The sequence below is a fragment of the Callorhinchus milii genome, unplaced genomic scaffold (assembly GCF_018977255.1).
Source record: "Callorhinchus milii isolate IMCB2004 unplaced genomic scaffold, IMCB_Cmil_1.0 Scaffold5, whole genome shotgun sequence".
Taxonomy (NCBI): Eukaryota; Metazoa; Chordata; class Chondrichthyes; order Chimaeriformes; family Callorhinchidae; genus Callorhinchus; species Callorhinchus milii.
In genome coordinates, this window is record NW_024704746.1 from 60,284,639 (window position 1) to 60,312,430 (window position 27,792).

A 27,792-nucleotide genomic window follows, 5' to 3' on the forward strand; every position below is an offset into this window, starting at 1 on the left:
AGAAATGTTATTCAAAGAACTTGTATTTTTATAGCACCATAGCGACATAGATAGATAGACAGGAAAAGAATGATAAAAGGCACATGGACCATTCAATTTATTTCCAGGAGAATCTCCCCGCATTTCACCTTCCACACAATATTGGCCAGATGGTTCCCTCCTGGGGGAGGTGATAAACATGGCCAAATCGGGGATTTTTCCCCCCCCCGAACTTTTATAGATTCACCTTACATTTCAAAATATCTCAAAGTACTTTGCAAGTGACTGCTCTCAAGTGTGGCGACGTTTTTTGCAGACAAATTAGATGGAGAAAACTGTTGAAATGTTCTTTCACGTTTTCGAGAGCTGAGCGAAAGAAGTCAACGGACTGCATTGCAACATTTGTGAAATTGAACACTGAATTAATTGGGCAGGTTTATGGAACACATCTAAGCTGATTCAGCAAGACTGAGTAAAGCACCACCACTGGGTTAAACATAAGAGTTTGTAGTAATCTAGATCACGTGACATACATTTGAATACCCATCAAATATTCGAACGATTACAATTGCTGTTCCAGTGCACCTCTTATCAGGAATAGGGAACGGAAAAATGTTCTGTCCCATATTCTAACGTTCATTATAACTGAAACCAAACTAAAGTATAAAATAGCAACCTATACCAGAATAAAGATCAGAAATAACAAGGAGGTTTGCAGGATGAAATTGCGTTAATTTGTTCAAGTCCATTAATTATATGGCATCTTTTCAGTCTTGTCAATTAATGTTTCCTTGAAAATATGATGTGAATGGCCTTGCATTCATACAAATCTTCCAATTATAATGTACAATTCTCAATTATAGTTTCAAGCAATTTGAATTTCATCTGCAGTAAAGAGAATACACAAAATAAAAATGGACACTAAACTAAGGTATTTTTTCAAGGAACGCCAGTGATGAGATTTTTATGTTTCATTCAATGAAAGATTGTAAAGTTTCACTGTGAACTGCAGGCTAAGGACATGAAATAAAAGTAACTGTACACCTTATACAAAACCACTGAAGACAAATTACAACTAAAATAATTATTGTCGTCACGGCTGCTTGCTGCAAGAATATATACTCTTCCGTGTTATCCTATATGTACCATTCTGTGGCTACACTGCAGTTTCCTTAGTCTCTGACGCTCCTGCTGTTGGCTTAAAATTCGTCATCTCTTTATACGTGTGACCTGCAGAAAAAGAAGCACTTTTATTCTTCCTTCAAAACGTCCAACTTTTACCAGCTGCACAAATTTCATGTTGCCACAGACCACAATTTTTAAAATCAGAATGCTAAGTAAGCCGAGAGACCGAAATAAACAATGATAGTGTCTGCCAATGAGAAATGGAGTGGGTGGAGGACAGACAATAATATATTCATGTAAAGAAATCTAGAGATTTATTTTGCCCCAATGCAGCATGGAAATCGACTAATAACCAGGCTCCTACTCACTGCTAGGTAAACAGAGGCATGTGGAGCGAGGAAACTTGCCCAAGGTTTCTCCCTGCCTGGGAATCGAATTGATTATTCTAAATTAAAATTTGTTAAAAGTTTTAACAAACCCACTCTCCTTGACCACACGGATTTCGACTGACAGCCTCTGGTTATCTCACTGCTTGAGAGCCAACTTCACATGTGCCACCCATTCAACAAAGCAGCGAGTGCATGGAATGCTAAGAGCGTCAGATGCTCCACATCAGCCCTACTATCCACGGAGGCACCACAGAGGAAAGCAAGCATTAAAGATGTGCTTACGTTTCCAATCTTCGATTGTGCAATCCATGTTGTCAAAACTGTCATCATAAGACTCAGCCACTGTCTCCTCCTCGGGCTCTCTGTATTGCTCAAAGTAAGGATAAGCCAACGCTTCCGCAGCTGTCACTCTTTTATCGGAATCTAACACAAGCATTTTTTCCATCAGGTTGACGGCTGGTTTGAGAAAAAAAGTGAAGAGAACGTAAAATAATGGATGACGGAAGTTCCAAAAGATGTGCTGCATATGGCTAGAGCATCGAATTGATTGTGGAAAAGAGAAATCCTTGAAAAGCACTTTCTTACCCAATTGGTTTCCATTCGCAAAAAAAGTTTTCAAGTCTTTTTTCTGGAGTTGTGGGAGACTTTTCATGTAATTTTTAGCCTGCAAGGAACAAAAGTACAAGCAGTTGCTTTTAAGCTTATGGAAAATAGAATAATAGAAGTTACAGCGCAGAAGGTCACTTCTGCCAATGAGACTGTGTGAGCAGGGCAGAATGGCTGAAACCTTGATTGTGTAAATTGTACTCGTTGTGTTCACTTTTGCAACGTTGACTGTGGGGGAAATGCAGTGGTAAGCTCATGTCACCACAGACATCCGAAAATATATAATCAAATCATTGACATTATCAGCGGAAATAGTAAGGAAGTATTTATGAAATATTTCTTAATGGGATTTCTTGACTATGAATCCTGAAAGCGTGTGACAGAGACTCAGGAATGCTGCTCCAACTCAATACATATTCAGAGTCGGCCTCTGCAGTCCTTCACCATGGAAAGACGTCCCTTTTTGGATTTCTTAATGAAGGTATCACGTTAGGAAATACTGCAAAACTGACCCCATGGCATATCAGCCTGCAGTATTTTTTTTCCATTGTTTGGCTTCCTAAAATAAAGGTGAAGTGTAAGCAGTTTCGTTTAGCATCAGCTAATAATAGATCTGCCTGGTGCAGTCTGTTGCTTATGCAGTCTGTTGCTTCTGCAGGCGACATGCATTTGTTGTTATGGTAACACCTCTGCTTCAGCAGATCATTTTCTTGCTGTGACAGGAAAACAACATTAAATGTAATTAACAGGTTCAAAGAGAGAACATGATGACCTGAAACAGCCACGCAGGCAATTCACTGATCGCAAAATGCAGTTAAGGTTATGGCTCTTGACCCTGTATCGTAGGAGTAGATGTGGCATGAAAATAGGTTGGATTGGACTGCCAGGCCGAAGCTGGCTAAACAATGTATAGTTCCGTGACAATTAGGAGGATGATTGACGCAAGCAAGATGGTGTTATTGGGGGCCCTTCAACTAGGTACTCCTACCCCGGATCCCACCCCCTCCCTAGCTCTGGCACAAGGGGTGAGCTTCAGCTTGATTGCAAATAATGGTGTGTCATTCATTACCAGCCTAACTTGGGACGATTGAGTTATGTTCATGAGGTATTGTGCAACGAGGCAGTGAACACTACTTCACGATCTGAAACCACAATGGCGGCAGCCACTAGCAGGGGCAAAGTTGGACTCTCATGGTGAGCTCTCATCCAGGACTTGATGTTTGACAGACAGTCTGTGAGGACAGCAGTGGTCCTGGAGTTGAGGGTGGAGGCAGGGAGGTAGAGTTAGGTGTCTTCCGCATACATGTGGCGGTGACCCCGTGTCTGCGGATGATGTCACCAAAGGGGAGCGTGTAGATGTTGAAAAGGAGAGGGTCAGAGCCTTGTGGGATGCCACGCAGGAAGGTGCTGCTGGGGAAGCTGTTCGTGGGATGGAGTTCCAGAGGGGGGGGCAGAGAGGCTGAAGGGCCACCCGCCAATAGTGTGGCGGGCGAGGCATGGGATGTGAAGCAGGCCAGAGCCTGCTGAGTGGAGGGAGCGGACAAGTTGGTAAGGGTTAGGTCACAGAGATAGGGAGAAGCAAGGCCATGGAGGGCTTTGAAAGTGACGGTGGAAGAGGTAGGATTTGAACCAGGCAAGGGCAGGTCTTTGAAGGTTGAACTGAGAGGAGAGACAGTGGAGGAGGATAGAATGGTCAAAAGTAGAGATCCAAGATATGCTGAAAGGGCTGAAAACCAATGTAAAGATTGCCAGATATTTCAGATCAATGCTGGCTACATTCCAGTCTGCACTGGGAAATGCAGACACAGAAGTCTTGTGTGAATCCATTACCCCTAGAATTCCAGCAAAGGAAAGTGTTATATGTCAAACCACAGTTATACAACAACAAATTCCACTTATATAGCGTCCATCATGCAATGTAGTGTCTCAGAAAACAGTGAGGAATTACAAATAAATATGAAGCTTTCTGTTGAAAAATTCTGCAATGTTCTGCTTACATCTTGGCTTTGTAGCTTGTGGATGAAGTCTGCCGTGGGTGTGCCTGTTACTTTCATTATTTCCGTCAGCTGATCCAGATCTGGAAACTATAGGTCAAGGATCAAGTTGTCTGAGGAATTTGAGCAAAATTGCTCGGGGGAAAAATATCCTGATGTGAAATTAACATGAATCAGATTTCCCAACCCTCTGTGATCGCATAGCACAAGTTCCTTTTACAGCTTGGGCTCTATTGTGAATGCTACTATAGGAGACACCAGGAAACATAACATCAGACATACCTAATGACTCTCACCAAGTTATAAATATTTATTAGTCAAGACTTGCTCCTGCCCCGAATCAATTCTGATGCTATTTGCTCCAGATTTAAATTGGCTGATGGTTATTTTTTTTTTGTTTTGATTAGCAGATCCTGTTCTCCTTATTTGAAAATAAAATCCTTTTTTTCCTGAATGTCCTACATAGTTAGGAAAAAAAATTATGATCCAAATAAAATATCTCTATATTCTCGTTGGCTTTCTCAGTTCAAGAAAGGAAAATCCTCATAGCTCTTCCCTCTACATTCTGTAATTAACCGAGTGGTTGAATGTTGCATATCCCTCGTATTTTTCCAGAGAGTTAAGAGTTAGAGATGTGATCCACTTGTTGCTGAAGATAACAACAAGACAACAACAACAAGATTTCATTTATAGAGCGCCTTTCACGTCGGGAGGACATCCCAAGGCGCTGGACAGTTGGGTCGGGAACTGAGCAGGGGGGAAATGGTCAGGGTGAGGGGAGGGAAAGGAGGGAGCGAGGAGGGGGTAGAGAGTCGAGAGGGGAGCTGAAGGCACGGTCAAAGAGAAAGGTCTTGAGACCGGCCTTGAATAATAATAATAATCCTTGCATTTGATATAGCGCTTTTCACGTCGGGAGGACGTCCCAAAGCGCTTCACAGAACACACTGTAAAGTGAATTGACTGTATATTTGTGGGCGAACGCGGCAGCCAATTGCGCACAGCAATGTCCCACAAACAGTCATGGATTGAAAATGACCAATTTATTATTGTTTTTGTTTTGGAGGGATTATTATTAGGCTCTGTGTGGAGTAAGGAAACTTGCCCAAGGGTTCGCCCTCTGCCTGGGATTGAACTCAGGTCTCTCGCTTGCAAAGCGAGTGCTCTAACCACTGAGCTACAGGACTCCACGAGGAAGGAGGAAAGGGAGGAGGCGGCAAAGGCACTGGGGGATGGAGTTCCAGAGCCTCGGGGCTGAGAGGCTGAAGGCCCGGCCACCGATGGTAGGGCGGTTGGGGCGGGGGATGTGGAGCAGACCGGAGCCAGAGGAACGGAGGATACGGGCAGGTAAGTAGGGGGATAGTAGGTCGGAGAGGTAGGAGGGAGCAAGGCCGTGAATGGCCTTGTAGGTGAGGATGAGGATCTTGAATTCGATCCTCTGGGGGATGGGGAGCCAGTGGAGGTGAGTGAGGGTGGGAGTGATGTGGTCCCGAAGCCTGGTGCGGGACAGTACACGAGCTGCAGAGTTCTGAATGACCTGCAGCTTGTGGAGGGAGGTGCCGGGAAGGCCGGCGAGGAGAGAGTTCCCATAGTCCAGCCTTGAGGTGATAAAGGTGTGGACCAGAGTTTCAGCAGCGTGAGGGGTGAGGTAGTGCCGTAGTCTGGCGATGTTCCGGAGGTGGTGGAAGGAGTTGCCAGTTGTGGCGCGGATATGAGGAAGAAAGGAAACAGCATTTTTAAGTCTAGTTTGAGTGACAGAGTGTCTAGGAGCTCTTAACCTGATCGAAACACTTTTTTTTCTTGACCTGACTAAAAGCTGGGACCATTGCATTTATCAGTGAATAACAGGGATAGCCTCCTATGGTTTACAAAGGATACGATCGTTGCCCTTAAAGAGAGGTCGACCTACAATCATCTCTGCCATGATGCAGCCAACAGACCACATGTCGACTGCAAATGAGAAAGTAATAACGTTAGTTAAAAAAAACGAAAGATTGATTCACTTGAATGTAATCGATGGTTTCCAGTATTGGAAAGCACAGCTCTTACCTGGCCATTTAGCCATTCTACATGTGTGAGCCCTTTACAACGAGGCTGTTTTACTGCCATAAATTACAATCATTAATGCCCCTCCCTCTTCCACAGTGAAACTGTCTGGCAAACACTGCATCATTTACTGTATTTGTTAAAACGTCTCAAAGTACTTCACAGGGAATTTACTGTAGAGTAGTGACTGTAGGTTTGTAGCACATCAGCCGGTTTGCACTCAACAATGTCTCACAAACAGCCATGAAGTGAATGGTGAATTTTATCTGGTGGACTGTTGGTCATGAGACCGTGCCACGGATTTTGAACATAACAATAATAATCCTTGCATTTGATATAGCGCCTTATCATGCAGGGGACACTGTAAAGTGAATTGACTGTATATTTTGTGGGCAAAATGTGGCAGCGAATTGCGCACAGCAATGTCCCACAAAGAGTCGTTAATTTTATTTAGAATTTTTTTAAAGGGATTATTACCCCTGGAAAGCGATTCGCTAATCGACTGACAAGAGGGTTCCTACTTACTGCTGGGTAAACAGAGGCGTGTGGAGGAAGGAAACTTGCCTAAGGTTTCGCCCTGCCCAGGATTCGAACCTGGGTCCTCTTGCTTGTGAGGCGAGTGCTCTAATCAATATGCTACAGGACTCCACCTGGACAGGCAGATGAGACTTCAGATTAACATCTCACCTGAAGGACTGTGCTTTTGGCAATGCAACACTACTTTAGTTTTGAGAGGTCAAAGTCCCGAGGTGGAACTTAAACCCACAACCTGACTGAAGCATGCGACCAACTATCAACTACCATTCACAATGATAAGTGATTCCTTTGTGTGAAGTATCTGCTGCGACATGTGGAGGAAATACTCCACCCACACCTTTGAGCTTTTAGGAGAGAAGAGAGGTAAAAACTAACACATCAGAATTATTTTATGTTTTACACACTGAGCAGTGGTGTGGTTTCTAATCTCATTTGTGAACTGCTTGCAAGCCTTCAACAATACCTGTCTGAGTGTAGTGCATCCAGTTAAGTATGATCTCTGGTGCTCTGTACCACCTGGTCACAACATAACCAGTCATTTCCTGATCTGCATGTCTTGCCAGGCCAAAATCAAGTATCTGCAAAAAATGAATGAAAATAATAATAATAATAATCCTTGCATTTGATATAACGCCTTATCATTATTATTATTTTATGAAAATCTTTTAAAAAAACAACAGAATCAACAACTTGACATAAAATCAATGTGGATCTTCGTAGCAAAATCAAAACCCGTAATGTGTAAGCGGAGTGAAATTATAGATAATTCTGTAAATGTATGTGGTCATTTTGCAGTGGAATTTACAGTGATTTCCTATCAAATGGTTTGAACTGCAAATGGGCATCTTACCTTTAATTCACAATCTTCATTGACAGCCAGATTACCAGGTTTAAGATCCTGACAAGATTGAATGTTAAAGGCTCAAGTTAGGACAGGCAGAGAGAGAGACTAATTTCATACTTCAGTAAAAGTATTTTTAAATCACTTGAATTATAATAATAATAATAATAATAATCCTTGCATTTGATATAGCGCTTTTTACGTCGGGAGGACGTCCCAAAGCGCTTCACAGAACACACTGTAAAGTGAATTGACTGTATATTTGTGGGCGAACGCGGCAGCCAATTGCGCACAGCAATGTCCCACAAACAGTCGTAGATTGAAAATGACCAATTTTTTTTTTTATTATTGTTTTTTTTTTTTTGGTTTTTTTTTGGAGGGATTATTATTAGGCGTGTGGAGTAAGGAAACTTGCCCAAGGTTTCGCCCTGCCTGGAATTGAACTCAGGTCTCTCGCTTGCAAAGCGAGTGCTCTAACCACTGAGCTACAGGACTCCATAGTGAGAACCAGTGAGAATTCAGTGAGAACCAATCTCAGAAATCTTTTTTTATTAGTGTCTGCTTTACATGCAATGAAACTTCAGTAAGACTCCTATATAAGGTAAATGAGTAACTTCAATATAACTATAAACACACACACACACACACACACTTTCTGCTGTATTTTCACAGGTTATGCAAACAGTATCCAAAGGGCTTGGTAAATGACCAAAGGCCAATGCTATGCAGAAACTGCTGCCAGTCAAGGTATATCTAACAGGATCTGTTCGCCAAGAGCCCCATGATTGAGACTGCGATTAAAATTGCAATTAGCAGACTTCCAGAGACTGTATGGGAGCACTTGTGGGCTGCAGTTTACGGCAGTGGGAATGAATGGAGACAAGAGCTGCTTCAAAGGGGTGGGGAAGGTTTAGAGTAAAACACCCATCACCCCATGAAGGAGAGAAGGTAGTACAACTGAGGAGGAATCTATATCTTAAGAGCCACTCCCAACGAGCCATTAATAATAAAATAATAATCATCTTTTCATTTGATGTAGTACCTTTCAAGTCGAAAGGACGTCTCAAAGCACATCACAATGTAAACACTGTATTTTACATAATATAATAATAATCCTTGCATTAGACATAGCGCCTTATCAAAACGCTTCCCAGAATATACTGTAAAATGAATTGACTGCACACTTTGTGGGAGAAACTCCATAATCAATTGCACATGGCAGTGTCACACAAACAGTCAAGGATTTGAGGGGCCAAATTATACTTTTTGAAGACATTATTACCCCTGGAAAGCAATCTGCCAATTGATCAAAAAATAGGTTCCTACTTACAGCTCAATAACCAGAGGTTTGTGGAGTAAGAAAACTTGCCTGAGGTTTTGAATTCAAGATCCTCATCCTCACCTACAAGGCCATTCACGGCCTTGCTCCCTCCTACCTCTCCGACCTACTATCCCCCTACCTACCTGCCCGTACCCTCCGTTCCTCCGGCTCCGGTCTGCTCCACATCCCCCGCCCCAACCGCCCTACCATCGGTGGCCGGGCCTTCAGCCTCTCAGCCCCGAGGCTCTGGAACTATATCCCCCAGTGCCTTCGCCGCTTCCTCTCTTTCCTCCTTCAAGGCCGGTCTCAAGACCTTTCTCTTTGACCGTGCCTTCAGCTCCTCTCTTGACTCTCTACCCCCTCCTCGCTCCCTCCCTTCCCTCCCCTCACCATGACCATTTCCCCCTTGCTCGGGTCCTGACCCAACTGTACGCGAGCACCTTGGGACGTCCTCCCGACGTGAAAGGCGCTCAATAAATGGAATCTTGTTGTTGTTGTTAAGAAAGAGGATTTTATAATAAAAGTGAAATTTATATAAATGGAATTTACATTTCCTTTCTATAACTAGGGGAAATAAGTTGAATAGAACTATATCGGGCATGTCCTTGTCTTCCCTTAAATTGAATTTTGACGAAACAATTCTGTTAGCAGATATGATCAAGTTTATTCGACCTCACGTCAAGACCAATATTTCACCTTTACTTTTGAAATGAAAAGTTATTAAACTGCATTGCGGATTTCTTTTCTAATCATAAAAGTACAGGAAGGAGGGCTTACCCTGTGAATGATCCCTGCAGAATGGATATACTGTTAAAAAGAAGGAAAGCAATTTTTGTTGTAATAAAACACATCTGGATATTCTTTGTTGTGTCATAAGATTCCCTTCTCCTTCCACACTAAATCCCATTTACAATAATAACAATCCTCACATTTCATACTGCATCTATAACATCGAAATGTCTCAAAACATATCAAAAAGAGTTGCTGTCAAGTCCAGTGACAAGCCTTATGAGCAAGTACGGTAGGCATTTGTGCACTGTAAGCTTCCAGAAACAGCCATGAAGTAAATGACTGATATATCAGGAGGGTTTTACAGCCAGGCCATCAGAAGAAACTCCATTCTTTGTTCATAAAGTGTCGTGGGATCTTTCACATCCACCTGAACAGGCAGACAATTGTACTCTAGAGACAAATAATTGCAGCTAGCTCATTATATGCAGTCGACAGTCAGTACAGTGCACAATAGGGTAGTTAATAATCCCATTAAAAGTCACACACTCACAATTGTATACTGGATACCAGATATTCCAGTCATATTCCAGATTGATTAATATTGATCACTATAAAATTGATGAGAAGAAGATCTTCACTAGTATCAGAAATGCACAGCCAAACTTAACAGCATCAGGGCAAACTGACCTTTAGGCCTTTCAAGATCTGATAGACCAGAAATTGGATACGGTCTTCAGTTAGTTTTTCATGCTTCATTATTTTGCCGAGATCTGTTCCCATGAAACGCATGACTAAATAGCTGTAAAATACAACAATAATAAAAGGAGCATGTCAACAACACATTTGGCAATTAATGTAGAATTAATTAATTTAATGCTGTATCCAACTATTTGAGCTCTGAGAATCAGTAGTCAGCGTGGAAGATCTTGACTGATTGCTTGTTGATTGTTTTTTTTGGAATGGGTTAAGCCTCAATGATATATTAATATTGGCTGTGAAACACTATGGAAGAAAATATATTTTTGTAGCATTCAAGGAAATAAATTGTTCAAGCATAAATAATGTGGGATGGAAGACTGGATGGACAATGGGGACTTTCCTCTTGATTGGCTATGGGTTTAGAAAGATATTTTGCAGAATCTTTGCTCATGCATTGAATAGATCATGATAGAAACTTCATCAAGCTTCGTCAAGCCCACCCACTGCTTTCACAGACCATGTTCAATAGGTCCCTTCATGATTCAACTACATTCATTCTTCTAAGACGATCATTCTACTTCTCTACTCTTTTAACTGGGGACTGGGTTGGCAACTTCATACAGCAGGGTGAGACTGCTCAAAAGTTCAAATATATCAATCCAATCTCATCGCTGCATCATTGAACTCCCTCCTGACTCCTTTTACTGACAATAAAGGGCATCAGGCGTCCTGCAGCTCAGTGGTTAGAGCATTCGCCTCGCAAGCAAGAGACCTGGGTTCAATTCCTGGCAGGGTGAAATGTTGGGCAAGTTTCCTTACTCCACACGTCTCTGTTTACCTAGCAGTTAGTAGGATCCAGGTTGTTAGTCGATTGGAGGATCACTTTTTCAGAGATAATAATCCTTCAAAATAAAACAATAATAATTTTGTCACTCAATCCATGACTGTTTGTGGGACACTGCTGTGTGCAATTGGCTGCTGCACTTCACCAACAAATATAGTCAATTCACTTTACAGTATATTCTGTGAAGCGTTTTGAGACGTCTTGAAGATGCGAAAAGATCTATATTAAATGCAAGGATTATTATTATTAATATCCACCTCTCTACCGTCACTATCATCAGGAATCATCTTCACAGTCTTTACTCCTATCCCTACAAAATCATTGTTAGGCAGTTGCTTTTTTGAAGGCGTTACTTGGTGGAGCATCAACTGCTAAATAACTAAGTTGTTCTATCATGCTTCTAAACGTGCAATCACATTACTTTCACCTATTAATTTTCAGTTACAATTCTCAAATTCAACAGATTTGCTAGGCATGACCTACATTTCACAGATCCGAGTTGTACTTGCTTCTTATTCATCAACAATGTCAAAACAGACCACCAGTTTCTCCCTACAAATGTCAAGTTACCATCTGCATGATTCCTAGTCTCGTGTTTCTGCCCTTTACAGAGACTGGAAGCGTACTTGTGTTTGGCAGTCTTTGTTAGCATCCTGTACCCAATTCTACATACTATATATTTCACAACTTTTCTTTTGTTGAACCTTGGGCTCAGCAAGGTGACAGCGTGTTAGCTCTGAGAAATGGAAACACATTCTTTCCCTGTTGGGATCCTCTGTCAGCACAGTCAGATGCACAGCAATGCTTCCTCTTCCCACAACTGTGACCCTCTGGCTTCTCTGTGTGAGATCTCCAATCCAGTGGTAATTAGTGCTGAATTAAAAGTGGTTCTGCTTTGTGAGCCCACACTGATTAGTAACCAGGCTTTAGGCTCCGCAAATTCTTGTCACATAGGGTCCTTACTATCCACTGGAGGGGATTATCAGTCAGAGCCAAGTGTCAAAGATTACGTCACGGTGGTGAAAGTCAAGCCTTTTCAATATGCTTTTGAAGAAGAAGAACAACAAAACTACATTTGTATAGTGCCTTTCACATCGGGAAGAACTATTAATTAAGATAAAAGGTTATTTTAATGGCTTAGATAAAATTGTCATAACCTTATTAATAAGTGTTTCTGAGATTCTACCCAGCATGAAAGGAGCTATATAAATGCAAGCCGTCGTTGTTGTTGATTTATTTTATTAATCGAATAATGTTTTTCCTTTTAATCATCTTTTCGCCCTCTGCTGTAGGCCCAAGAAAACAAAAGTGGGGGGTGGTATGACTCATGTTTGTCATTCATGCTGATAGGGTAGGAATGATTCCTTATTGACTAACCAAACTATTTTGAAGCTTAAAGTGACAGCTTTGATTTTACCCCTCCCTCTCTCTCTCTTTCTCTCTCTCTCTCTCCATAAAATGTTTTTTAAATTTAGTAAATACTTACAAATCATGAAATTTCTCCAAGGACACATCTGAAGTGAAAACATCCAACAGCCCAATAACCTAGAGAGCAAAGAGAACATGCTTACAGTCAACTGAGAATTCATATAAGTTGCCCAATATATACTGTGCAGAATTGGCTGCTGCGTTTTGCCCACAAAGTATAATCAATTCACTTTACAGCGTATCCTGTGAAGAGCTTTAAGACATTGCAACAACAAGCACTATATCAAATGCAAGTATTATTATTATTATATAGGACACGAATACATCAAACAAAAGACAAACCATGTATCATTCTAATCTTCAGTTTTCAAAATCATTAGCTTGCTTCTAGATTTGAGATTCTGATTTTACTTTTATTTCTGTGTATACTCGTCTGCCTCTCAAAATGATCTCTTGAACTATTTCTCGTCACCAGCCTGGTTTCGCCCACAAATACACAGTCAATCCACTTTACAATATATTCTGTGAAGCGCTTTGAGACGTCTCAATAATGTGATAACGCTCTATATCAAATGTAAGGATTATTATTATTACAAATAATAAACAACCATTTTACATTGATCAATTTACAATGCATCTGTATTAAGATAATTAATTCTGGTAACAGCATCAAGTGAAAGAGTTGTTGTGCGCTTCATTGAAGTGTGCTTATCTGATTCTACTTCCCCGACCTCTGGAATTCCCTCCCTTGACCCCTCCGTCTTGCCCCCTCTCTTGCCATAAAACCTACCTTTTCCACCACCATTATGGTCCCCAACCATTCTGCTGCACCCCACCTCAGAGACCAACCTCGACATTGTGAGGGGCTCAGAAATCTGATTCTACATGAAGGGTGTTATATAAATATAGTGTTGTTGTTAATACGCTTCGAAATGTATCTATAACCTGTGTGTACTGGGTGAATCAGCTCTATTTATTTATGGTGCAACGTTAGGAAACCATTGTTTTAATAACAGGATGTGCAATGAAACAATCGTAAATACTGGATAGTGTTATATTCCATTCTGATGTTATCATTTGATTCAAGGTTTGGCAAACAAATAAATTGAAGATTATTCACCTTGTATCTATGTGTATGATTTAACAGTAATAAAAATAATAATAATCCTTGAATTTGATATAACGCTTTATCACGTTTTCGAGACATCTCAAAGCGCTTCATATATATATATATACTGTAAAGTGAATTGACTTTATATCTTGTGGGTGAAACACGGCATCCAATTGCGCACAGCAGTGTCCCACAAACAGTCATGGCTTGAGTGACCAAATTATTATTACATTTAGTTATTTATTTTTGAAGGGATTATTACCCCCAGAAAAACAATTTGCCAGTCAACTAACAACTGCGTTTCTGCTTATGGCTAGAAAAACAGAGGCATGTGGAGTAAGGAAACCTGCCTAAGATTTCGCCCTGCCCAGGAATCAAACCCGAGTCCTCTTGCTTGCGAGCCGAGTGCTCTAACCACTATACTACAAGACTTCTGTAAATATTTCATTGGAAATTCTTCCTGTTTAACAATTCATTGGACAAGACAGGATTGTTCATCTTTTAATGGCAAAAATACCAATGTCTTTGGATGGTCTAAGCTGGTGAAGTAGTTAGGAAAGTTATATTTTGGTCAGCCGGGTGTCTGACACATGCGGAAATCCATCACCGTGCTTAAGAGTATCCAAACAAACTGAGAATGACATGCATCCCACCTACACGTGGAAATCCCAGAGATAGATTGTTCGAATGGAATGCGCACTCTCTCTCTGGAGGGACACATCCTGATTACCTAATTCCAGAACGTATTAGGCGCAGGTCGGCTAGAGCTGAGGCGTGGGGAATCCCAGAGTGTGTGTTGGAGTACTGCTGGAGTCTAACCGGCTAAAACCGCACAGTTTGCCATTGATATTGCTGTCCCACAAGCTTTCCCGCTCCTTGTCCAGCTAGGGCCACCCTACCCGTTCAAACTACCCGTGGCTTGCAAGGTTAACAGGAGCTGAGTATGATGATTCCCTGTCCGCAGTAACTGGTCTGTTCATCCAAGTCCTGCCGATGAGCCAGAATGGCTGTGCTGTTACCCACCTGGCTCAGGAACCAGACGCCTAATAATAATCCCTCCAAAAAAACAAAAACAATAATTAAATTGGTCATTTTCAATCTACGACTGTTTGTGGGACATTGCTGTGCGCAATTGGCTGCCGCGTTCGCCCACAAATATACAGTCAATTCACTTTACAGTGTGTTCTGTGAAGCGCTTTGGGACGTCCTCCCGACGTGAAAAGCGCTATATCAAATGCAAGGATTATTATTATTATTATTATTATTACTGAGACTGCCATAAGATGCTGAATAAATAGCTAAATAGCTAAAAAAATTTACACAAACCAATCAATTTGTGCTTATCCGATTCTACTCCCCTCACCTCGGAATTCCCTCATTTGACTCCTCCGACTCATCCCCTCTCTTTCAAGTTCTGATTTAAAATCTACGATCACATAAGGTAATCAGATGAGTACAAAAAGCAATTTGAACACTTCTGATTCCATGGTATGTTTGTAATACCTTGTGACATAATCTAATAGCTACTGATTCACGATCACAAACTAGGCAGGAACTTACAAGACTGCAACTGGATTTCATGACTCCACCTAGTATTGTTCATCTCAAATTCTTGAGTAAGACTTTCCATTTGTTCTTTAATTGGGTCAAGTTTACGAGATTTGCAAAAGTCCTTTTTTTTGCGATTTCCCCCAAATCCATGAAAAAAGTGTGAGAAACCTTGGGAGCCGAATGCTGGCAGACGCTGTTTTGCTCCTTGGCCCTTATTTTTCTTTCCCCCGACCTTTGGCACCTTTCCATGATCACCATAAGATGTTTTGTGAATATTCTTCACTGAATCAGTCTTCAAAGTAATTCTTCACCCACTTCCCAACTTAACTTCACTACTTATGGTGAAAATGTTGACTTTTCTTCCCAGATTCGACGTGTTACATCAAATGTAACACTGTAAGAAACATTGTAATTTCCAGTTAATAACTGGCAAACTGTACACAGGTGTGAAACCTCCTCTCCCGACCACCACCTCCCCATATGGTTGAGCCCTAGACTGGTCCTAAGATTTCGACACCACCATTATGTTTCGGTGTTTCAGTGACAATTCATGGGACACCGGCTTCACTCAGATTGACTAAATTGAGTTAAGCGGGTATTCCGCAAACTGGCACAGAAAAGCCGCAATTCTCAAGATGGCAGGTTCAATGATGTTGGCTCAATCGACGAACAACCAGGTTCCTACTTACTGTTAGGTAAACAGAGGCGTGTGGAGTAAGGAAACTTGCCCAACATCTCGCCCTGCCGGGAATTGAACCCAGGTCTCTCGCTTGCGAGGCGAGTGCTCTAACCACTGAGCTACAAGACTCCTCAATGGTATGTATCATTGTGTGAAATAAGTGGAACTAAGCACAATGTCAGAAAATGCCCTAATTTTAAAATGTAAATATTCAACAATGCTGTAAAATTCTGGAATTGTCTCAATTTAGAAGACAGGTTTCCACAATTTGTTTCAAGAATCACTCGCAAATTTAGAAAGACTTCAAAAATTTCCAGTTCTACACAATTAAATTTTAAAACAAAGGTTTTAAGGCCCAAGACAACAAAGAATTTGGGGCTTCAGAATTGAGAACCCTGGAATGATTTTCCCGAGCCCATCATTGAGCCCATTTTTTAACAACACTGTGCTTGAAGTATTCATGGTGCAATCCAAACAAAAAGTGCAATCTGTTTGAATTGTCATTGAAACAATTGTAGTACAACTGAAGAAAACCTGCCTGCCTCGGTTTCAGTCAATGAGAATTTGATTTCTAACAAATGCATTCAACTTCTATACAAGCAAAATTGTCAGTACATGTACCTATGCTTCCTAATGCTGCAATTCTGCTGTGTTAATTGTAAAGAGGACCGACTTCAACAACTTATTCCTAACTGTAGATTTTAGCTCATGATTATTCATAAATTGCCCTATTAAAATTAACATTTTCCGAAACACTGAATTTTTTTTTTGCAGGATACTTTATCGCAGCTCGCTATCTTTAAAAAAAACTCAATGATGGAGGTAATGAAGGTTTCAACAAGTGTGGGAACAGCCTAAAACAACCTAAAGACATTACTATGGCAACAGGGCCTTGACACTGAACACTGCTACCTAACACAGACGGAACAAAGAGGCTGTCACTGTCTTTAGAGATACTCACAAGACCAAATACAGAGATGTTTTACTGAACTCCATTTCAATAGCCGCACTGCTCCTCCAGTTCAATACAGAAAGCTGTTCTCTGAATTTTTTATTTTATTTCTTGAATCGAAACCAATTGAATTTAAGATGACGGACTTGTTATTTGTTGTGTGGACTTCTTCCACCCTTTCAGATTTATATTTTAGGTTTTCCCTTTCAAGATATTTTTGCTCCTAATGCATATGTACAGCCAAAGTAATCACATTGATTGATTTATCGTAGGGTAGTGGCCTTTCTCTAGATAAAAAGCACCAGAAAGCTGAACTGGGTAGCTCTACTAAAATTAATTAATTTTTAATGCGGATAAAAAAAAGAAAGACACGCAATTCAAAGTGACTCAAGCACAACGCCAAATATGTCACATCCCCAATCAGCTTTGCTTCCATGCACAACTTCTCAATCTACCAGTCAGTGGTCACACTCTCAATTCTGACTCAGAAGGTTATGAATCCACACCTCCTGTCAGCTCTTGGAATTCATAATCTACAGCCACTCTAGTGCAGAACTGGGTGTCTTCTGTATTGTTGGGAGGTAATGTTCTTCGAATGAGATGTTAAACTGAGGTCCTGTCTGCTTATTAAGGTGGACCTTAAAGATCCTATTGTAATATTTGAAAAGAGTATGGAGTTTCTCCCAGTGTCCTAGCCAACAATCCCTAAAATTAAGAAAGTCTTCAACTAGTCATTCACTTCATATCTGTTTGTGGGACATTGCCTTGCAAATTGGTTGCAGTGGTCATACTGAACAGGAAGTACTGTAAAGTGTATTGGCTGTGCATTTGTTGGTGAATGCAGCAGCCAATTTGCAGACAGCAATAACCACAAACACCAAGTAAACTGAATGACCAGTTTCATCTGAGGTACTGTCGGTCAGGACAGGACTTGAAGAAACTCCTTTTCGAATAGTGCATTGAATCTTTAATGTACATCTGAACAGGCAGAGAGTACAAACTCTGGCCAGGCAAAGCAGCAACTCTATACCAGTGAAGAAGTTAAATTAACAATGGCTACTTTTTAATGCCTGGTTTTTGATCCATTTCTGAATATGTGTTTAAGAAATTTGGGCATCTGTAGTCTATCTTACTCACTCACAAAGCACCGAAGGGAAACACAGAAATACTTATAGAATCCACTGGATAAAAACAGGCCATTTGATGCAACTAGTTCCTGCCGGTGTTTAAAATAACAATCCATGCATATGATATACAGTAGCACATTTCATGTCAGGAAAATGTCTCAAAGAGTTTCACAGAACTATTCTGTGATTAAAAAAAACCTTGCATTTGATATAGAGGCTTATCATGTCATTGAGACGTCTCAAAGCGTTTTGCAGGCGATACTCTAAAGTGCAGCGGCTGTGTATTTTGTGCACAAATGTGGCAGTCATTTTTACATAGATTTACATAGAATATACAGCACAGAAACAGGCCACGCTCGTATTTATGACTAAGCCTATCAGCGCAGTTTGCACACAGTAATGTCCCACAAGCAACCATGGAGTGAGTGACCAATTTTATTTGGGGGACTGTTGGCCAGGAAAGCAGCAGAAACTCCCTTCTCTTTTTGAACAGTGCCAAGCACCTACTGTTTAAACTCTACACAAACCTCGACTCACCTTAATCTACTCCCTCTCTGCCCCTATTTCCTACTCCATCATATATGCACCAAACTTCCTATTAAAATGCATTGATTCTTCCTGCTTCAACCACAGCTTGTGGTAGAGTTTCAAATTATCACCTCCCTCTGGGTCAAGAAGTTCCTCGTAAACTCTCTTTCAGTTCTGCTCTTGGTTATCATAATTAATCTCCCCCAATCCCAGTTATGGATTCAAGAAGAAATGGAATTTCTATTTATGTCTACTTCAGACCCTTTCATTATTTTAAACCCCTTTATCAGGTCTCTCTCAAATAATATAATAATAATAATAATAATCCTTGCATTTGATATAGCGCTTTTCACGTCGGGAGGATGTCCCAAAGCGCTTCACAGAATATACTGTAAAGTGAATTGACTGTATATTTGTGGGCGAACGTTTCCTCTCCAAAGAAATAAGTGCTTCTCCATACTCGTATCCTCTCATGTCTGGTAATATTCTTTTAAATCAATGCTGCATTCTCTCCATTGCTACAATATCTTTCTTGTTGGACAGCTACCACTGTACATCAAATGTGTTCCAGCCAAAGGTTTTAAATAAAGCTAACATTACTTCCTTAAGTTTTGTGCTGTTTTACTTTGGATATAAAGTCCAGAACTCTATGTGGTTCTTTATATTATTAATAATAATCCTTGCATTTGATATAGCGATTTATCACGTCTCAAAGAGCTTCACTGTATATTTTGTGGACGAAACGCGGCAGTTAATTGTGCACAGCATTTGTCCCACAAGCAAACGTGGATTGAGTGACCAAATTATTAGTATTTTTTAAAGTGTTTGAAGTGATTATTACACTCAGAAAAACGATCCGTCAATCGACTAATAACCAGGTTCCTACTTACTGCTAGATAAACAGAGGCTTGTGGTGTAAGGAAACTTGCCTCAAGTTTCACTCTGCCAGGTAATCAAACCCAGATCCTCTCTCCTGCGAGGCGAGTCCTCTAACCAATCTGCTACAAGACTCAACAAATATACGATAAATACTCAGAATACTCCCTGTATATTTTGTGGGTGAAACGCAGCAGCCAATTGCACACAGCATGACCTTGTCCACCGGTGCTTCTAGTTTTAAAGTTTTGTGAATTTTAATTACCAGTTCTCTTTGTTCCTTTACCCCTCACAGATTCTTATCATCCGGGTAATAATTCCTTTAAAATAAATAACAATAATTCGGTGACTCAATCCACGACTGTTTGTGGGACACTGCTGTGCACAATTGGCTGTTGTGTTTTGCCCACAAAATGTACAGTCAATTCACTTTACGGTATATTCTGTGAAGTGATTTGAGATACCTTGAAGACGTGATAAGGCCCAATATCAAATGCAAGGATCATTATTATAATATCCGGGAAATAGTTGACTCCTTTATATTTCCTATCAAAGAGAATCCCTTCACACTTCACAACATACAAGAGGATTCGCACAGTACTTTACACTGAACTTACAGTGTAGACCTCCTTCATTGCCTGGAACAGTTAAGCTCAGTAGCTACGTTCTGCGAGGCAGCTTCTCCCAATTAGATGACGGGACAGCCACTGGTTACTTAACTGGTTAAGTACCTAATTGACTCAAAAGGGGAACAAACAAAAAGAGGTGCATTCAAAATTTACCACTGCATTAAATTTCAACTCTGCTTTCGAAAGTGAAAATAATGCTGATTTGCAGCCCAAAGAGCAGCTAGCACTGAGTAAAGCACTACTTCACTCGTTTCTCCCACAAAATGCACAGTCACTACAATTAAAGTGTATTCCGTGAAGCCCTTTTGAGGCGTCTCCACGACGTGATGAGGCGGTACATCAAATGCAAGGATTATTATTCTTATCATTTGCAATATATTCCGTGAAGCGCTTTGAGACGCCTCAACAACGTGATAAGGCGCTATATCAAATGCAAGCATTATTATTGTTGTTGTTACTATTTTACAACCCAACCTATCCAACTGAGGAAGTAATTCATTGACAGAGAGAGGGAGCCTGAAAACAAACCTGCTGAGGCTGACTTTGCCTGGTGAGAGTGAGCGATAGTGAGTGAGTGAGTGAGTGAGTGAGTGAGTGAGTGAGTGAGTGAGTGAGTTTGTGTGTGAGTTTCAAAGCAAAAGTGATACACAGAGAGACATGGGATGGTTTCCATTTGAAAAAGCCCAGTTATTGGTGGGATCTGAGCGCTTTATGACAATCCAGTGTATTGATACCCTTACGTTTTCGTGCTTCATGTGCTTGAGGAGGCGGAGTTCCCTGTAAGCTCTCTTAGCAAACAGCTCAGACTGAAATGGACGGTAGAGTTTCTTGATGGCTACTTTGTTCCCAGTTCTCTTATCAATCGCTGAGCTGTTTGGAGGGGAAACCAAACAACAGGGATCATAAACCAGTGAATTGTTTCAAAGGCGCCGTGAGATAACACTTAAAGGGAGAGAGAGACACACAGAGAGAGAGGCATAGGTTCGCAACACATTCACATATATGCACACACCCAACACACACACAACACACACTCACAGAACACACACACACACACAACACATACACACACTCACACACAACACATACACACACACAACACATACACACTCACACACAACATACACACACTCATACACAACACATACACACACAACACACACACTCACACAACACACACAACACACTCACACAACACACACTCACACACACACAACACACACTCACACAACACACACTCACACAACACACACACAACACACTCACACACAACACACACTCACACAACACACACACTCACACACACACAACACATACACACTCATACACAACACATACACACAACACACGCAACACACACTCACAGAACACACACACACACACACACTCACACAGGCAACAATTAATAAATAATTCAGCTTTTCAAACTTCCTGAAACCCCGGAAGAGTGGTTGGTTTGCAGTTTTTAAGCCAATTGCTTTTAAATTTAAAAAAAAACCATTGTGAAAGAACATTTTAGGTGCGTTTGCTGACCATGGGATGGGAGGGAGGGAGAGAGGGAGAGGGGGAAGGGGGAGAGAGAGAGAGAAAGAGAGAGGGAGGGGAAAGGGAAAGGGAAAGAGAGAAAAAAGAGAAAAAAAAGAGAGAGAGAGAGAAAAATCTGGATTCACAAATAAATGGACTGATCGAATTGCTGAAGAATCGACAAGAGAAGAGAGTGCAGATTTTTTTGAGCTTCAAGTGGGAGTCAAATAAAACCACAGACACAGACACACACACAGACAGACAGACAGACAGACACACACACACACACAGACAGACAGACACACACACACACACAGACACACACAGACAGACACACACACACACACAGACAGACACACACACACAGACACACACACACACACACAGACAGACACACGAAAAAAAACCCAACTGCACAGAAGCTGAAGGAAGTAAAGCAGCACAAGAGCCCTGAGAGGGACATTCACTCACCAAACAGCCCCATAGGCTCCGGACCCCACAGCCTCGAGCCCCGAGTACCTGTCCAGGACCTCCCACACCGTCTTGTTAATGTCCTGACGGTGGAAACCCTTCCTGGTGGTCATGGCCCCCACAGGGAAACGCTCAGACTCTCCAAACTCAGGTGGACCCAAGTCTTCCACGTCAGGAAGGAAACAAATACCTCCTCTCTCTCTCTCTATCTCTCCTCCCTTCCCCTCCTTCCTTCCTTCCTCCTCCTCTTCTCTCTGTCTCTTTCCCCCTCTCCGAAGAGATCTCTCACTCTCTCTCTCTCACTCACTCACTCGCTCTCTGTGTGGTGTGTGTGTGTGTGTGGTGCTGTGTGTGTGTGTGTGTGTGTGGTGCTGTGTGTGTGTGTGTGTGTTTGGTGCTGTGTGTGTGTGTGTGTGTGTGTTTTGTGCTGTGTGTGTGTGTGTGTGTTTGGTGCTGTGTGTGTGTGTGTGTGTGTGTGTTTGTGCTGTGTGTGTGTGTGTGTGTTGGTGCTGTGTGTGTGTTTGGGCTGTGTGTGTGTGTGTGTGGTGCTGTGTGTGTGTTTGGTGTGTGTTTGGTGTGTGTTTGGTGCTGTGTGTTTGGTGCTGTGTGTGTGTGTGTGTGTGGTGCTGTGTGTGTTTGGTGTGTGTTTGGTGCTGTGTGTGTGTGTGTGTTTGGTGCTGTGTGTGTGTGTGTGTGTTTGGTGCTGTGTGTGTTTGGTGCTGTGTGTGTTTGGTGCTGTGTGTGTGTGTGTTTGGTGCTGTGTGTGTGTGTTTGGTGCTGTGTGTTTGGTGCTGTGTGTGTGTGTGTGTGTGTGTGGTGCTGTGTGTGTGTGTGTGTGTGGTGCTGTGTGTGTGTGTGTGTTTGGTGCTGTGTGTGTGTGTTTGGTGCTGTGTGTTTGGTGCTGTGTGTGTGTGTGTGTGTGGTGCTGTGTGTGTGTGTGTGTTTGGTGCTGTGTGTGTGTTTGGTGTGTGTTTGGTGTATGTTTGGTGCTGTGTGTGTGTGTTTGGACGTTCCCTGTGGATCCGGTGATTATGGACTGTGTATGAATGAGAGCCCTGAGCTCTCGGACCCCCTTTTGTCTCACGGCAGAGGTTTGTCACTTTCCGTTTCCCTCTTTGGTATCAGAAGTTTGTTCCATTCGCTTTCTCGTTAACAACACTCCCACTCCCACCCCCCACACACACACCCCCACACACACACACCCACACCCCCCACCCACACACCCCACACACACCCACACACACACCCCACACACACACCCCCACACACCCCCCCCCCCACCCCCACCCCCCCCCACACCCCCACACACACCCACACACACCGCCCCCCCCCACACCCCCACACACCACACCACCCCCACACCCCACACCCCCCACACCCCACACATCCACCCACACACCCCCCCCCACACACCACCCCCCCCCCACACACCCCCACCCCCACACCCACCCACACAACACCCCCCCCCACCCACACACACACCACCCACACCCCACACACCACCCCCCCCACCCACACACACACCACCCCCCACCCCCCCCACACACCCACCCACACACACACCCCACACCCACCCACACACCACCCCACACCCCACACACCCACCCACACACCACCCCCCCCACACACACCCACCCACACACCACCCCACCCACACACCACCCACACACACACCCCACAAACACACCCCCACACACACACCCCCACCCACACACCACCCCCCCCCCACACACACCCCCACACCCCACCCCCACACACACACCCCACACCCCACCCCACACATACCACCCCCCCCCACACACACACACCCCACCCCCACACACACGCCCCCACACCACCCCCCCACCCACCCACACACACCCCCACCCCACCCCCCCACCCACACACACACCCCCACCCACACACACATACCCACCCCCCCCCATACCCACCCCACCCACCCACACACACACAACAACAACAGCGACTTGGGTTTATACAGCGCCCTTCAAGTAGGGCAGCGTCTCAGAGCGCTTAACAGTGGCTGAGTTTGATGCCCAGCTGCGGAGAGGAGGGAGGTGACCGTAGGCACACACGGTCCAAGAGGAAGGTCTTCAGGTCTGAAGACGGACAAAGGGGCAAGGTCAAAGGATTGAGGCAGAGAGTCCCATAGTTTTGGGGTGTAATGGCTGAAAGCACAGCCGTGATAGTGGGGCGGAGGGGGCGAGGGATGTGTAGGAGACTGGAGCCAGCTGAGCACAGGCGGTGGTTAGCGTAGTGGGGTGTGAGCAGGTCGGGGAGGTAGGGAGGTGCCGAGGCATTAATTGATTTTTCCACTCGCATGTGATGATCTTGAAATCTATCCATTACGTAATAATGAAAACTCCACGTCAATCAGGAACCATTCATTGTTGAGACTTTTTTTTTATTGTGAATGAGAATTTACGGCAAAGTACTGTAAGATCTTTTCCCCTTTCTGCCGCAGTCATTACCCTTCGAGCTCCCACCCGTTTTATGAACGGGTGAACTTTATGTCAGGTTTCTAAATTTAGTCTAAAATTGATAGCCGAGTAGTTTTTTTTGTCACGAACTGCTGCTTGAATCTTGTGTGTGAAGTGGCGGATAGCGTCTCTATCATTCAGGTGTGCGCAGACCCCTGTGGAGGGGACACAGCTATCTTCCCATGTATGTGCACCTCGAGTGGGGGGAGCGAGGGGAGGGGGGCTTCTCAATTCCCTGTAGCCGCTTGCTGCACCATCAGCTTAACCCGCAGGACATCATCGACCCCCAGGGATCTGCTTCCAGTCACAGCTGCCTCCCAGCTTAAGCACAGCTGGCTTTCTCTTACTGTGTTAGCAGATGACAATTAAATGCTATAATTAAACATTTACATGGGGGGGCAGGGGGTGCGGTTGGGGGGGGCAGTAATTCAACAGAGCAACAATAATGTGTGCAAAATTATGAGGGGGTTTTGATAGAGTAAATAAGGATTTGATGTCAGATTACTAAATTTAGTCCTGAGATTTTTCACTGGTAGGTGGGTTGATAAACAGAGGACCCAGATTTAAGATAATTAGCAAAAGAACCAGAGCGGAGATGCAGAGATTTTTTTTACGCAGTGGGTTGTTACGGTCTGGAACGCACTGGGTGGTAGAAGTAGATTCAATAATAACTTTCAAAAGGGTTATTTACTTGAAAAGAAAAAAAATTGCAAGTCTATGGGGAAAGAGTAGGGAGTGGGTTCCCAAATGGCCTCCTTCTGTGCTGTAGATTCTATGATTCTATATCGCTTCTCAAAACTTCTGCTGCAATTACTGCAATTTAAAGTGGATTACTTTCCTCTCTGTGTTAAAATTTCAGCTTCAACTTAGATACTTCTCGAACTTGCATAAAAATCCTGTAATCGCACAGGCTGGGAGTATGATATCGCTATCATTAGCCACAACACACTTTTCCCACTCACCACAGAAAGAAAGAATGTAAGTTTAACTATACATGTCCAAACTTGTGCCTGTGGAGCTGAGGTGAACCCGACTGGTGTAGTACACACCCTTCAAAATAAACAGGGAGGTTTCAACATTAGAGGCACTAGGGGCTTTATAAAAACTTCAGGATGTGATCTGCAATAAAAATGGGGGATCAAAATGCTTTTCATAATAATATTATTGCAGGTAGTATCAAGAGATCTTTAAACATCTCGGCCCTAAGTTTAACGTCCCATCAGAGACAGTGCAGTACTCCTGCCAGCATTGCACTAGAGCGCCAGCCTACGCACGAGGCTTGAACCCACAGCTGTTTTACTCAGAGGCGACTGAACAGGCTGACACCTCATTTTGTAATAGGTCTCTGACCAATTGTCATATTCTGATATAACCGATGCGAGTGTGAAGTCATTTTTTTTAAACATAAACATTAGTTTAAAAAAAGGTCCACAGGCTAGCAGCAAGGTAATGATGCAATTACTGACGTTCGGAAATAGAAAAGTATTCTGCAATAATAAAATGTTTTATCTCGATATCTTTTCACATCTCTTTAGGTTGCAAGGCTACTGGGTGCAGTGGAATAGCTTCACTAATCTCTGCCTGTCTGACCGTTCAAGTGGATGTTAAAGGTTCTGTGGCACTGTTCAAAAACAGAAGGGAATGTCCTGGATTCCTGCCAAATAATTTCCCCAGATAAAATTGGTTAATCACTTCTTGGCTGTTTGTGGGACATTGTCTGTCACATTTGTCTGCAGAAACACACAACCACCCCACTTTACACAGTAACCTATGAACTGCTTTGAGATGTCCTCTTGGTGTGAAAGGCAAACGATTATTATCACAATTGCTATGCTCATATTGGCTGCTGCACTCGCCTACGAAAGAGACAGTCACTACACTTTATAGGAGCTCACTTTGAGACGTCCTGACATGAAAGGCGCTATATCAAATCCAAGGATTGTTATATTATAAAAAGAGCTATTCCTATAGATAGATTTCAGTATAAAGGTAAGGTCAAGTGGTACATGGATTTCTACTCTTAGTGGTAAATATATAGGGTAAATAATAATCATCCTAGCATTTGATATAGCCCTTTATGATGTCTTTGAGACGTCTCAAAAAACTTTACAGAATATGTTGTAAAGTGAATTCACTGTATATTTTGTGGCAAAACACAGCGGCCAATTGAGCACAGCATTGTCCCATAAACAGTCGGGGATTGAGTGACCAATTTTTTTAAAACGAATTATTACCCCTGGAAAAGCTATCTGCCAATCGACTTAACAACTGGATTTCCAGTTACTCCTAGGTAAACAGGTGTGTGGTGTAAGGAAACTTGCCTAATATTTCTCCCTGCCAGGAATCAAACCCAGATCTCTCACTTGCAAAGCAAGTGCTCTAACCACTGAGCTACAGGACTCCACTCCTGATAACTCGTCACTCCAAGGGGAAAGAGCTCAGTGTTAAGTGGTGAGTTAGGCATATGTATAAATACAAAAATAAATGTGGCTGGGATTTGGGCAGTATGATGAGTTAAGTGGTAGTGGCAAGTTAAGCCAGGGATGAGTTATTAGTAGTTCACTGTACAAGGTGCTCAGTGCATAATAAAGGCAGATAGTTTGGGTCCTTTCGTAGACAGTAGAGGACAAGGAACTCTGCTGAAGGTGGCACTCGGGGGATGTGAAGCAGACTGGAACCCATTGAGCGGAGGGAGTGAGCAGGATGGTAGGGGTTTGGGAAGTCGCAGAGGTAGGGGGGAGCAAGGCCATGACGGGCTTTGAAGGTGAGGGCCAGGATCTTGAACTGTAATGGATCCCGGGGCCGAGCCAAGGGGAGAGGGAGGAAGGTGACCAAAGGCGCGGTCAAAAAGAAAGATCTTCAGCCGAGACCTGAAAATAGGAAGAGGGGATGAGGCAAAGGGAGTGAGGAGGGGAGTGAAAAAGGAAAATAATATGTATGGAAAATGAAAAAGACCTGCTTGACAATAAATTGAAGCTCTCCCAAAAATGCTCAGTGGTAGTGAGTAAAGCAAACCAGATTTTGGGATGTATCAAAAGATCAATAGAAAGCCAAAATCGTGGGGTAATCCTGCAAATGTATAAATCATTTGTGAGACCATATTCAGAGAGTACTGTGCAAAGATCTGGTTGCTGCAGTACAAAAGGGATATTCGGCAAATTGAAAAGATACAGAGGCGGGCAACCAAAATTATTGAGGGAATGGAAGGACTGGACTATGAGGAAAGATTAAGTAATGTTCATATTGGAAAAGAGAAGCTTGAGAGGCAACATGATTGCTGTCTTTAAGATTCTAAAGGAGAAAGAACAATATAGATCATGGGAGGC

At 42.7% G+C, this 27,792-nt stretch overlaps 1 protein-coding gene across 1 annotated transcript; it reads right to left on the reverse strand.

Moving 5' to 3' along the window:
- Window positions 1-68: 68 nt before the first annotated feature.
- On the reverse strand, window positions 69-22,222 carry LOC103177013 (mitogen-activated protein kinase 12). The gene is made up of 12 exons (XM_007890941.2): window positions 21,987-22,222; window positions 20,732-20,861; window positions 12,597-12,655; window positions 10,255-10,366; window positions 9,613-9,642; window positions 7,524-7,571; window positions 7,137-7,251; window positions 5,969-6,040; window positions 4,097-4,176; window positions 2,079-2,157; window positions 1,776-1,949; window positions 69-1,209 (listed from the first exon to the last, which is right to left on the reverse strand). Exons 1-12 carry the CDS (start codon window positions 22,097-22,099, stop codon window positions 1,136-1,138), a joined length of 1,086 nt encoding a protein of 361 aa, XP_007889132.1. The 5' UTR covers window positions 22,100-22,222; the 3' UTR covers window positions 69-1,135.
- Window positions 22,223-27,792: the final 5,570 nt, after the last annotated feature.